At 35.6% G+C, this 13140-nt stretch overlaps 2 protein-coding genes across 4 annotated transcripts; both read right to left on the bottom strand.

The window, feature by feature from the left end:
• Window positions 1-1418: 1418 nt before the first annotated feature.
• Window positions 1419-5736, bottom strand: LOC129294500 (serine--tRNA ligase, chloroplastic/mitochondrial). Of its 3 annotated transcripts, none has more exons than XM_054932930.1 (10): window positions 5254-5616; window positions 4993-5141; window positions 4644-4737; window positions 4412-4560; window positions 4210-4302; window positions 3576-3755; window positions 3012-3178; window positions 2549-2683; window positions 2360-2453; window positions 1419-2126 (listed from the first exon to the last, which is right to left on the bottom strand). In XM_054932930.1, exons 1-10 carry the CDS (start codon window positions 5498-5500, stop codon window positions 1851-1853), a joined length of 1584 nt encoding a protein of 527 aa, XP_054788905.1. In that variant the 5' UTR covers window positions 5501-5616; the 3' UTR covers window positions 1419-1850. The 3 variants fall into 3 exon arrangements, with proteins under 3 accessions (XP_054788905.1, XP_054788907.1, XP_054788906.1); XM_054932931.1 differs by having other exon boundaries at window positions 1888-2126; window positions 2365-2453; window positions 5254-5736; XM_054932932.1 differs by lacking the exon at window positions 5254-5616 and having other exon boundaries at window positions 4644-4744; window positions 4993-5132.
• Window positions 5737-6018: 282 nt separating this feature from the next.
• Window positions 6019-9172, bottom strand: LOC129294501 (cytochrome c oxidase subunit 6b-1-like). Its single transcript, XM_054932934.1, has 5 exons — window positions 8991-9172; window positions 7617-7919; window positions 7408-7490; window positions 7220-7301; window positions 6019-6272 (listed from the first exon to the last, which is right to left on the bottom strand). Exons 1-5 carry the CDS (start codon window positions 9030-9032, stop codon window positions 6219-6221), a joined length of 564 nt encoding a protein of 187 aa, XP_054788909.1. The 5' UTR covers window positions 9033-9172; the 3' UTR covers window positions 6019-6218.
• Window positions 9173-13140: the final 3968 nt, after the last annotated feature.

Raw genomic sequence — 13140 nt, 5'->3', positions numbered from 1 at the left:
TTATAATTTACAATATGCTACTCTTATACATATTAAAAATATCATTATTTTTTAAAATTTATCACCTCTTGCAATTTAAAATATAATCTAGCTTGTTCTTTTTTAAAATGTATTACCTCATGTATCACCTTAAGGAAAATTCATTTTATCTAAATTTTGCTATCCCATATAAATTTTATTACATATCTAACACCTATTATTTTCATTAAGAATCTTATGTCCACCTCTAATTTTTACTATGGATCCTATATAATCTTTTAAAATATAAAAATCTCATTATTTTTAACACCTTATTTAAAATTTTAATGTTTACAAATAAACATTTATATGGCAAATGTTTTTCATCCTATGTAAATAAATTTTATTGATTAAATTATATGTTTCTAACACCTATTATTTTTATTAAATTTTTATATTTATGACCAATTTTTTCCATGGATTTTATATGATCTTTCAAAATATAAAAATCTCATTATATTTTACACCTTAGTTAAATTTTTAAAATTTATAAATGTAGACCCCCATTTATATTTTTTTAATGGGAGGTCCCACACACCACTTTTCTAAACCATACTACTCCAATTTTTTAAAAATCAAGTTTATTAAAATCTTAAATTCTCTTCATTCCTCTTAGAGTCTCAATTTATACTGAATTTTAAATATTTAAACATATAAAAAATTTATAGTTGAACTCGAGTCTTGCCACCTCTAGCTTTGGAATTTATTTAGATTGATTTAACTATTTTAAATTATTAAAAATTATTTTATTCTAATTTTCTCTTTATTGAGTTCATAAATTGTGTCTTTGAGTATTTTTTTTTTTACCAATTTATATATTAATTTTCTAAGAAGTTACAAAACAAATATATTTAAATAATATTTTTTGATAATTTAAATAATTTTTAGATAACATTTATATTTAAATAAAAATATTTTAATCCAACACACGTGACTTAACAATCAATTAATGATTAAAACAATGAAAATAAAATCTTAAAAATAAAAAAACTTGTATTTTATAACTATTCATACTAAAAAATATTCATATAGGTTTCAAAAAATAAAAGAGAGGTATCATTAATTAAGATAAAAATAGACAAAATATTTATTCATTTTTAATTATAAGTTTCATATTAAAAATATACTTTTTGTAAATCACACATGTACCTCCTTTATTACAGGATCCACATTATTCATTACTTTTTTTTAATATATCATATTAAAAAAATTAACAATTAAAAAAGTAAAAAAATAAAAAGCCGGATGGGCATTTACAATGTATTGCAGATGCCACCTTAACTCACGTGGGTGACATATCATCTAATTCCCACAGTTTGAACACAATTTCTGATTTGCGGCTGGAAGGTCCGTTTAACAGGGCATGAGAGGCATGTTGGCGGAAAAGGTGGGGAAAGAAAAAGGAAAACTTCGAGACGGGGTTTACTTAAGTAAATCGTTTGGCACAAGAAATAAGAAACGAGGAAATGAAAACTGGCATGTGACTTCTATCCACGAGGCATGAATTATACTTCATGGAATGTTGCAAAACGTAGGCAGGCATGGATCAAATTGGAGGATATTGAGTCAACTGACATCAAAAAGAGTATGCAGCTTAAAGTTCTGATGACATAATAGCATATCTCTCTGACAGGTGAACTTCATAGATCTCAGTTGCAAATTTGCTAAGCAATCTCGTAAAATCCCATGTAATAATAGACAATCTCTTTGATCAACTGATCAAGTCATAGTCACTTTCCTCCCACAACTATGCATAAACTCATGTATCTCCTCTTTAATGCCGTAACAGCCCTGACAGCCCTGCAAATGGAAGTGAATGTAATAATCTAATTTTATCCAGATTTTGGAGATATGATTTTAAGGCCACCCATGAAGGGCCTCAAGGGCTCAGGGATGACCACAGATCCATCTTCTTGCTGGTAATTCTCAAGCAAACAAATAATCATCCGAGGTACTGCACAAGCAGTTGCATTTAACGTGTGTACAAACTGTGGCGGAGCAAGGTTGCCTTTAGCTTTTTTTGTGTTTGCGGCTGGTGGCCCAGATGGACGATAACGAATTCCTAATCGACGGCTCTGATAATCTGTGCAGTTTGATGCACTTGATATCTGATAACAATACAAAATCACGTGAGGAATATCTCAAGGATAGCAGATATTCATGACATTCGTAAAAAGAACAGCAAGTTACAGCTTCTGTGAGCACACTCAGCTGCTATGCGTGCTTTCTCCAGATAAATTACAAATCAAAATCATGGATGGAAGCAGCGATACTTTAAGGCCCGGACGCAAAGAAAAGTTCATGGATGCGTCCATGAAAGTTGACGAGTCAAAGCAAGTACCTCACCAAATCGTTCTAAGCCGGGCATCCACGCTTCTACATCAAATTTTCGATGAGCAGGGGCACCTAAATCTTCAGAGGCCATATCCAAAGTTCTGCCGAAAAAAATAATAATAATAACTATCACAACAACCAAAAAAAAAAAAAAACAAATCATGTTGAAGATTAAGAAAAGGATGGAATAACTTACTTATAATGTAAACCTAGGGATAAGAAGAGGTCTTCTTCTATAGTAATAAGCTCCTCATGGTAGTGTTCACTCTCCTCAGGGCGGCAAAAAATAAACATCTCAACCTTGCTGAACTGGTGAACTCGGTAAAGACCCCTGTGCAATGTAGACATCACCAGAAAATATGATTCACAGATTCATAACAGGGTCAATTTTTAATGGTATATCTGACATTCCTGAAACAAGTAAATAGATGAGGAAGGTGCTGGAGATCCCTATAATAATTACCATCACCATCTAAAGATGTTAAATATATAGCAGCTACAGATGGTACAATAAATTTAGAATGACTAATGTAGCATGAACCTTGTATTAACTCATGATGAATAACGTAGTTAGAATATGGGAGTTAAGGTTTGTCATTGGAGGTTAAGAGCTTAAGCATGTATGTATGTATGTATGTCTCGGAAGATATTTACATTACCTTGTTGCTGTACCTGCAGCACCGGCCTCAGTTCGGAAGCAATGAGAAAATGCAACGTATTTCAATGGTAACAATGAGTCAGCAAGTATTGAATCCATGTGAAGGCCCGCAACAGGAATTTCTGCAGTGCCTATGAGGCATTGATCACCATCATCAATGGAATACACCTGTTTAATAGTTGGTATATAGCATCAATATGAGCTATGGTCCTTGTACATCAAATTAGGAAAATGAAAGCTGAAGTGTTTGCCAGGAAAAGCTTAACAGTATCAATTTGCATCATATTAGAGGATGGAACTTTACTGTGATTATCATCTGAAGACCAACCAATGTATTGAACTCATGCCCAGCATACAAAAAACAAGATGATGATGGAAGGACTAATAGGAAGGACAACTATTATTCTAGCAGCAAGTATAATATCTAGTCCAAGATCAAAGATTCAAAATAGATGAGAAAAAAAAGTCTGTCACAAGTTATGCACTACTCAGGCTTGAGAAGCAAAGATTGTTTTCACAGAACTTGACAGGAATTGCATGACGTCTGGCAAATACAATCACAAACCTGCGTATTAGTTCCACGTGGTTGAAATCCACATTTTTCAACAATAGAGGAGCGAACGATTTCAGGAGTTATTAATGGCGTAAAGCCTCTCTTCATTACTTCTGAGAGTGTCCAATTTACAAGACCCATCTCCAACAAAACTGCTTCATTCTTCAGGTAATAAAACTTTGAACCACACGCCTGGTACAGTAAGCAGTACATTAGAAGCACGAGACAGAACTAAAGATAATTATGTCCTTGCATTTCATGGAAGTCCAATAAACATCCAAAATTTCTAACATCCAAATTTCTTAAAGTGCTTTAGATGAAAATAATGTTTATATATATAAACCTGGTGTTACATGAAACATTTGATTGGGGAAAAATGTTAATACTGCTTCAATCTAATATGGCAGAAAAAAGCATCCCTGGCTACTTCTATAAAGAAAATAGGTTGCTGCCAGGGTATACCTGCACTCCCTAGAAAAATAATGGATTTAAAGGATAAAATCCCACCACCCATTTTTGTTTAAAATTCATGAATTCACCTTACCCGGCTGCCACAAACTACTAGCCCACAACAAAAAATGACATAAATATACATGAAGCTCAAAGATATAAAGCTTTAATACCTTATATTAAACAATGGCTATACCTCAGCAGCAGCGTCAAAATCAAAAAAATCAAGTTCCTTTCCAAGTTGCAGATGATCCTTGGGAACAAAGCTAAACTTGCGAGGACTGCCAACCTATAAAGGGGCACACTAAATTAATATCTGATGAAAATCAATTCAAGTATTGGACTATCTTCCTGGGGAGAAGAAAAGAAAAGGTAGAAAGTTGCAATGATTGACAGACCATCTTCCTTATTGTTGAACTATCTTCCCCTCCTATTGGAACATCTGGATGAGTCATATTCGGTAAACACTGTGCTTCCTGTTGGAGCTCATCGGTAAGCTTGACAAGCTCTTCTTCCAAAGCAGTCAGCTGATCCTTCAGACATTTTCCTGCGTGCACAATATGACAGGTTTAGGCAATTCATTTTAACACTAGAGAAAAGACAGGCGAATGATAAATTCTCCAAGAGCACCTTCCTCAATGAGTCTCTGACGCTCTGATTGTTCCATTTTTCCTTTCATCTTGTTGGCTACCGCATTCCTTTCCCCACGAACTCTCTCAACTTCCTGCTATCTGTGAGAAGCAAATTAGCTAAAGCATTGACAAGAGAAGGACTTTTTCCTTTCTCCATTTCCCTATTGAATGCTTGTGCTATGCAATCAAGTTTTACAAACAACTTCGAAATGGTAATCACTTAGGATTAAGCAATGTCCCTGAGATACGGATAAACATTATATTGTAATTTGAATATAAGAAACAGTCCAAAGTATAGATAAAATAAATACAAATATCAGAGCGTTTAGCTTGAAGAGAAACCTAACCTTCTGAAGATTAAACGTTTTCTCATATATCTCAAGCACAAGGTCTAAATTCGCATTAGAGTTTCGATTCTTTATGTTGGCGGCGACTGCTTCCTTATTATCCCTTATCCACTTGAAGTCTATAGCTGCCTTCCACGGAGCATTACCACCTACATCTCGCAAGCATCAACGTCAAAATTCCGTATTGGAGTTTCACAGCTAAGAACCAAATTAACAAAATCATAATTATAGCAATAATAATAATAATAAAAAAGGAATTACCTTTGTCGTCCAGGGTCTTCGATGTTGAATACGATGAAGCGGGAGATGTCTGGACGGCAGCAGAGTTTGAAAGAGGTCTAGTGAGACGTGGCAATGGTAGTTTGAGTAAGTAGCCAAGGGAAAGAAGGGAACTGGTTGGAATGCTATGGGCTGTTCGGAAAACAAGGCGTAAGGAAGATGAATGGGGAACTGCAGCAAGTTGCAGACTTTGAAAGGGGGTGCTGCTCAGGCAGCAGTCTAAAGCCATGCCGCTTCAGTTACAGCAAGAGAAGAAGCTTGAGCGAACGTCACGAGGCCTTAACGTTTTGGCCGATTTTATCCACTTTTCTTTTGGATCCTTGTATAAATTGCATTGTGATTATTCTCTTGCTCACGCTAAAACGCATCGTTTTTGTTTACTCAATTTCAGACTCGTGACGGTGAAAACATTACAATAATTATGAAAAATTATTACGACAAATAAAAACATGCTTCACTAACCGAAATTGCTGAAAGATGGATTTGGACTCTCTGTTACCGTGTTTTGGGTTTATTGAAGTTACTTTAGAAATTGATGAATTTCTTGGGCCAAATAATAGTGCTTTTTACGGACATTTTTGCATTGAAAAAGAGGCATTTGAGCTCTTCAAGAGCCCTAATTTATAACTTTTGAAAGTCGGGGGAATTAATTATGATTTCTGAAGTCGGACATTTTGAAGACAGACTTCTACCGGGGCCGGAAAGTAAGAAAGAAGATATAAAAAGATAGGCTTTGGCTTCTACCCATGGCAGAAAACAACTCTATAAATAATAGAAGCATCCGCATCCAACTCAAGCTACTTCGAATAAATAGCCAAAATTTATTATTAACCCAGTGTGTTGAATTAAACCTCCTGTGAGGCATGAGAGTTTCTCTCTCGGCAGAACAGAAATTTTAATGTAACAAGGACAAGCAAATTGTGCCAGCCATTTCAGACAAACATCGGCTACAGAGGACCTGGAAATGTTCCGTTTTCCCTTTGTTCATTCCACCTGTCAATCTGATTACAGATACGTTAATAAAAGTAGATCGTTAGGTAGGAACAACAACACATGAAATGTAAGATAAAGCGATTTAAACTTCAAGTAAAGTGTACGTTATAAATCAATTGAAAAAATTTGCACCACGATATCAAAATTTATCTGCATTTTATCTGACGACAGGATATAGTGAAAATAATCAGCCAGCCTCCATTTGAAAACATGAGATACTATAAATCTTCCACATGGTGAAGCCATAAAACTCTCACTTTTCGGCCAATTATTCAACAAATTAATCAATCAACTTGTACATTACTGATCTCGCTGAACTAGTTTAAAAATTGTAAGTTCAAAGAATCATTCAGAAACAGCTTCATATTTTAAAAAAAAAAAATGCCAGTAATTTCAAGAAAATGAAATAATATGTTACATATAGTTTGGCCAGGTGATTGAACCTTAATTTAGTAAACAACAAAAACTTTAATTTCAAAGGATGTACCATATGCACATAGTTGAGTTGCACAAATTGAAGGCCTAGAGGCACGATGACAGAATAAAAGAAGTGGGAAAAGCTCAGCTAACAGAAAGTCAGAAAGTAATTATGCCAATGAGAATCCCAAGTATTATGCACCCATGCATGTCTAGGCACCTTCCCCATGCAGCCTAATTAACTTCATGACTACAGTTGTTATTTTTGTCATTTTCAACAATTTTCTGATTTAACATATAGTCAGCAATGATGTGAATTACAGAATGAACAAAACCATAAATTTCTCAATGGTAAAAAAGCCAGTGTTGTAGAATACAAGATATCGTTTTATAACAGTAACACAAAGTAAATATGCAATCAACTTTGACCCAAAAAAAATGCATGTCAACAGATCTAAATGAATAAACAGATACCCACACTGCCAATTGGCAGAAAGCCAGATAGTAATATAGTATAATAGACACTGAATATACATACCCATTCACCAGGGCAGAGAGAACGATAATACTTTGCAAACTTCTCGCATTCTGGTGCACCCTCCCGTTTTGCAGCTATGCAGCTACACAAGAATCAAAAGTTCAACATGACAGAAATATTGTATTTCTTCGTATTATGTCAGCAACAAGAATGATAGAATGAAAAGGAAAAAAGAAACTATGGCTCACCGGTGATATTCAACATATCGGGTAAAGCAATGCCTTGTTTGATTTGTAGTTGGAAAACGGAAATCAGCTGGAGCAGTCTCAAGCTGGATGGTAAAACAAAAATTAACATACAAGAAGGAATAAGCATACTCATTCTGAATTAAGTAACTGGTTTGGAGGTGTAGTTATATTTGAATAAGTAAAACAAGGAGTGGGGCAGGAAGAGGAACCTTAATTTCTGGAGTCTCTTCCGCTGCTTCTTGATCACCAGAGTTTTCTTCTCCAGTGTTTCCATTACTATGCTCTGTAGTTACATCATTGCTCTCTTCAGAAGCAGCAGAATTGGGCTCAGCACTTTCTTCTGCCACTGGGGCAACTTCACTACTTTCTTTAGCAGGTGCAGTGGATGTTTTCACAGTTTTCTCAGCAACAAATTCCTCAGAAGAAGCCTCCTTAGGATTTTCAACTTCTTTAACTTCCACAGGTTTACTGCCTACATCTTTTTTCTCCTCTTTATCGTTCACAGAGTATTGCTGAAAGTCAAAGCAACAGAAAAACATCTCAGGTAATATGCTGAGCTGAGAACACAAATGTCACACCTTAACTGAAAGGTAAAAACTACCAACACAGTAAACCCATCAAACAAAACATGTTTATGTACTCATTGATACTTCTGGACCAATTTTAGGGTTGCAATCTATAACACGTAATTCCATTGTTGAACGTGATCTCTTAATTAATAATATTTCTAAAAGCTTAATAAATGATAGAGCACAATGGCGTCTTGCAATCCATGTAGCCGACCCCACCTAGTGGGATAAAGGCTTGTTGTTGTTGTTGTTGTTATCAATGTGATCAGCGAATATGACACTACTACAAAAAGCAAATGAATGACGTATTTTTGGTCCGCAACAATGACAAAGTTAGCTAAAAAACTCTTCAACTAAAGCATGAAGAGTAATCCCAAACCTCAAAATCCGTGGTACGGTACTGTCTATCAAGTATCCAACTTGTTCTCATTACTGAATGAACAGGGAGGCAGAAGACAGATTGGAGTACCGTATAGGATGAGAAACAATAAGATCAGACCCAGCATTAATTTCTAGCATAACCTTATTGTGGCCGATATGGGTTTAGCATAGAATTCCTGGTAGGCAACCTCAGATGTTATGACTATTGGTTAGTTAGAGAATGTTTCAGAGATTAGTGCTGAAGGGGATTCTAAAATATCACCCCGGGGGGGGGGGGCGGTCTTTCGAAGGTTTGAGCAATTAATTAACGAAAATTTTCATGACATATATTAGCAAGCATTTCGCTCCATAATAATAAGCTCGAGCACTGATTAATCAATTCCCATGTCAAGGACTCCAAATTGTTAATCAAATCAAGGCTCCATTTTCCTCTCCTCACACAAGAGAGGATATTTTGTAGTAGATCGATGAACTAGCAGGCATCAAAATCGATTCAGCAGGCGATTCTTTATCTAAGATCTAGCTGGTACGTCAAAATCGAGCTTCGTGAATGGAAAACAATGATCCAGCGCCGTTTTTGAAAAACGAATACTACATTGCATACAGTTAAGAAGACAAAAACAGGAGCTATACCTCAGCAAGGGTTGGAGAATTGTCGGTTGAAGCTTCGGCCATCGATGTAGTGAGCCCAGGGATAATTGGAGCAATGGGCTGGTGGATGTGGATGAGGTATCGGTTGAGAGTCTAGAACAGTGGCTGCAAAGGCAGAGGGTGGGAATGGCACTAGAATGTGTGCGAGACACGTGCCTGATCGGAATCGGAGGCGTTGGACAATTCTTGGGGGAAAAAAAAAAGACCGACATCATTAGGGAGTCAACCAGGACAAGCGGCTATTCGGGTCACCCCTTCTTGGGCCTGTTCTGTTCCAAACACATGGGCCTCAACTTATTAATCTTGTAGTTTTTTCGGCCTTTTTCATTTTTTGATAAAGGGCCATGTTATTCAACTCCCACTTTTTGCTCACACTCTTACAATCCCGGGACAAAATGGAGGAAAGCCACTTGCAGCACAAAGCAAATTGTTCACTGCCCTGTGAAAAGTATAAACGTTTTATTCAATGTTACTTGAATGAATATAATTTAAATGCATAGACTGTATCTAAATCACGGTGCAAGTATTGCTACTTTTTCAGTTGGAAAAATCACTATTAAGTTTTATAGAAGGATTCTAATTACTCAAAGGTCCCACGAAAGGGAAAAATACCTAAGGAACTTTAACGTAAATAATTTTTATTGTGCAATATATGTATTGCCCATTTTTTCCTTTTCTACCTCTACTTCCCATAGTTTGAAACTCTCTCTCCCACTACCGACGAACCATAAAAGGTAAAAGCGAATAGAGTTGCTCCTTCATCTTTGTCCAAACACTCCTTAAAATTATATTTTAGAACCAACATCTCTCTCTCTAAACACCATGGCATTTTATTCCATGAAGAGAAAGGAGCAACGTGTTGACAAACTAACCACCATTGACCTCCTTGTAGCCAATCTCTTGCGTCATTGCCACCTCCATCGCCTTCTCATTTATGCCATCTCTGCTTGCTTCTCGGTGCTCTTTGTCATCTTCTCCCTACTCACTCTCTCTCCTGTGCACCACCTTTCTCCAGTAACTCCTTTTCCTTTCTCATGTAGAAAGCTTGTTCCAGTTTCAATGATAAGGTAATCCTCCATAGTTGGTCACCCTCCCGAGCAAAGTTGTGAGTAGAGAAGATGATACATGCAATGAGGATGGGTAAGGAGCTTGATTGAGCTTTATAACGTCCCAAAAATTCTAACTAGGGATTAATTAAGGTCAGCGGGGAAGGAGCTGGCAAATTGTGTTTAACCTAGGGGATTCAAGGTTAGCCTACAAGGTTGAAGCCCATTAAACCCTAATGGAAACTTCACATCTAAGAATATAGGATCTTTTCAGCCAAGTTAAGCCTAGTTTGGATAATTGAGTATGGGCTTCACCCATTGTACCATCTGTCGTAATGGAGGATGCGTGCTATAACGAATAATCATGAATTATATTTTAAAATTACCCTATATAATAGTAACTGAGGGAGGTGAGAATGAGAGAGCTCATAGGTAAAAGCCTTTCCTCTACTAGGGTTTATGAGTTTCAGCCTTTTCAATGCCTTTAGGAGGTATACAACTCTTGGATAAGCTCCCACACCTTTTTTGCTACTCTCCTCCTATTCTTCTTCTTTTTCTTTGGGTGTTAGTGCCAATATCCAAAAACGATAAGGGAAGCATGCTAAGTTTTTTTTATGTTTATGATTAATGGGAGCTTAGTTGAGTACCCTAAGCTCAGGTTAAGTCACTAACAAAGGTCAAGAATGAATGGTTGAGGGTTAAGTGAAGCCCTAATATGGATTAGCTAATAAATGGTGTTTTGCATGTATTTAGGCTCATTGTTGGCTATTAGAGTCTAACTAAATTGCTAGAGCTTTAATAATGGGATAAACAAGGGATATGAGTTTAATAGAGGTTTTAAAAATTTTAGACTATGGTTAAGGAAATTAACTTGATTAGTCATATTTAGTCCCTTATGGTAATTAATACACTTGAATGTTGATTTTGGCTACCTTTTGATGCTTTGGCTTGTTGAAGGCACCTTGGGTCATCAAAGTACACTCCTGGTTTGGTAATTTCCTATATATGTATTTTTTATTTGTAAGTAAAATTTTATTATGGGATTAAATCTGGTATAATAATGCATGAAATTAATGAAGAATTATGCAAGAAGTATAAGAATTGAGTACGATGCTTGATTATAAGACTAAGTTTTATATAGGCTACTGGCTAATATTATGGCACGAGTATTTAAAGAGATATGTTATTGGTGTATTCACAAGGTGGCTCCTCCGTTGTGTTTAAACGTAGTGGTTGGTGTATCTATTAAATATATATACTTTGTATTATCATTAACCTATAAATATGGCATGGGTTGGGCACGATGCTCAGCATCACCAGTTTCTATGAGAAACAGTATGGGTCAAGAAATTATGACACCCTATAATTCAAGAAGGGGGAATCGATAATCCAAGAGTAAATGTGAGTACCTTGGTTAGGTAACCTCTCATAGTTGGAAAATGGGGCTAACTCAATTGCATGGGTTGGCTCTATAATTCAATAGCTTTGGTCAAAAGATATGAGAAGGGTAATAAGGTAGAATACACTATCATGCTTGTTGTATAGAGTTCAAACACCTGCCTTAGAAATATATGATTTGAAGGTTGAAAGTATATGATATTATCTCATATACGTGCCTTAATATTTATACACTAGTCATTATAATGTCATGTCTCGTCTCCTTTTTACATATTGAATTTTTAGGGGATGGCTGCAAGAAGGGCTTGGGAGGAAAGGGAACCATGCTAAAGACATCCTGTAACATCTTACATAATTGCTAATTAGAGGTACCATTGCACATTAAGTCATTAGTGCATATGAGATGTAATGAAGTTGTGCATGTTTATGCTTGTGGTTGATATTTATGTGTTGGTTTGGTCTTGCTAGTAGATTAATATCTGGAAGGGAGACACTTTGTGTTTGTGATGAAAGTATCAAATACATGTTTTGAGACCAAGTGTTTCAAGATCCTTGTTTACTACCAGATTAAGTTAAAACTAAGGTCATTAGATAGATTATTTAATTATCTATGTCTAGGTACTTGGATCACTTTAATTGGAGGTTTGAACTAAAAATTAAATACTCCAAAAGATTGAATTTAATTGCACTTTGACAAATTAAGTAGTTGGTCATCATGAATTTTTCCTTAGGTTGGCCATAGTTGATTATGCCATTAGTTGTGACTAGTGGCCTTTGTGCTATAAGTTATGGCAAACATGCGTTTGGCTGCAGCAGATTTGCCTAAAATGCTATAATGTCAGTCTTGTTCCTTTTTAACCTATTTTAATGCTCAACTCTTTTTCCATATTTTTACAATCTTTTATACTCTGATTTTAATTGTTTTACAAAGGCCTTAACTTGTAATCTCCACCTTTAATTATTTTAGGATTTCATTTACTTAAAGGTATTTTACAAGAATATTTTAGCCAAGGTTGATTATTCAACCTTTGTTTAGTCTCTTAATTATTGATTTGGCTATTTGATTGGGTGAGAGTATGGATAATGTCAGAGGTTATTACAAGCTTTATTGAAGCGATATGGAATAAGCGATGATGCCAGCAATGAAAGTAAATCCGAGGGATCCAATTCACTGTTCAAACTTAAGATCGCCTTCTCTCTTCTTCCTCAGTTGACCTCTCCCCAACCTTGCAAAACTTGAGCAATCTGATTCACATCACATTTTGTCGTTTCACTTCTTTGCTAGATTGTTCCCTTCTCGCCTCCAAGTCTCGTCGTTTCTCAATGGATCTCCTCACCTCTCTCACTAAAGAGTCTTTGTTCATTAAAGCACAAAAGAATATTATTCTTAACATGGACCCACCAAAAAATCCTCCTATGTTTATGGCTCGTCCTAAGTGTTAGATTTATTATATTCTACCAAAATAACTTAAGGATAGTATGCTCTACCAAAATAGTTTAAGTCATTTGATTAAATACTTCTTAAACTTTATATATCATAATTCATTTTCTAATCTTTTAGATGTGAGACTTCTTTGTACACTCTAATATTCTCTCTACTACTTTTTTTGTCTCTCGGTTTTTTTTTTTCATTTTTTTCTTCTTGCTTGGGCTTGTACTTTTTTAATCTCAGAGGCCTTAGGTCTATT

Source organism: Prosopis cineraria, unplaced genomic scaffold (genome assembly GCF_029017545.1).
Source record: "Prosopis cineraria cultivar Desert tree isolate PC_DT_omini unplaced genomic scaffold, ASM2901754v1 PC15, whole genome shotgun sequence".
NCBI classification, from domain to species: Eukaryota; Viridiplantae; Streptophyta; class Magnoliopsida; order Fabales; family Fabaceae; genus Prosopis; species Prosopis cineraria.
Note: the sequence above shows the minus strand (reverse complement) of the source record. Positions and strands in the feature narration are given on the sequence as shown.

What these genes read in the sequence shown, in the direction of transcription:
- LOC129294500 (XM_054932930.1), bottom strand. Translation starts at nt 5,500, where the DNA reads ATGGCTTTAGACTGCTGCCTGAGCAGCACCCCCTTTCAAAGTCTGCAA. An exon ending in GAAGACCCTGGACGACAAAG is followed by an intron (nt 5,142 to 5,253) that starts GTAATTCCTTTT and finishes TGCGAGATGTAG; the next exon opens with GTGGTAATGCTCCGTGGAAG. An exon ending in TCAGAGACTCATTGAGGAAG is followed by an intron (nt 4,561 to 4,643) that starts GTGCTCTTGGAG and finishes TTGTGCACGCAG; the next exon opens with GAAAATGTCTGAAGGATCAG.
- LOC129294501 (XM_054932934.1), bottom strand. Translation starts at nt 9,032, where the DNA reads ATGGCCGAAGCTTCAACCGACAATTCTCCAACCCTTGCTGAG. An exon ending in ATTCTCCAACCCTTGCTGAG is followed by an intron (nt 7,920 to 8,990) that starts GTATAGCTCCTG and finishes TTTGACTTTCAG; the next exon opens with CAATACTCTGTGAACGATAA. An exon ending in CTCTCTGCCCTGGTGAATGG is followed by an intron (nt 6,273 to 7,219) that starts GTATGTATATTC and finishes ATCTGTAATCAG; the next exon opens with ATTGACAGGTGGAATGAACA.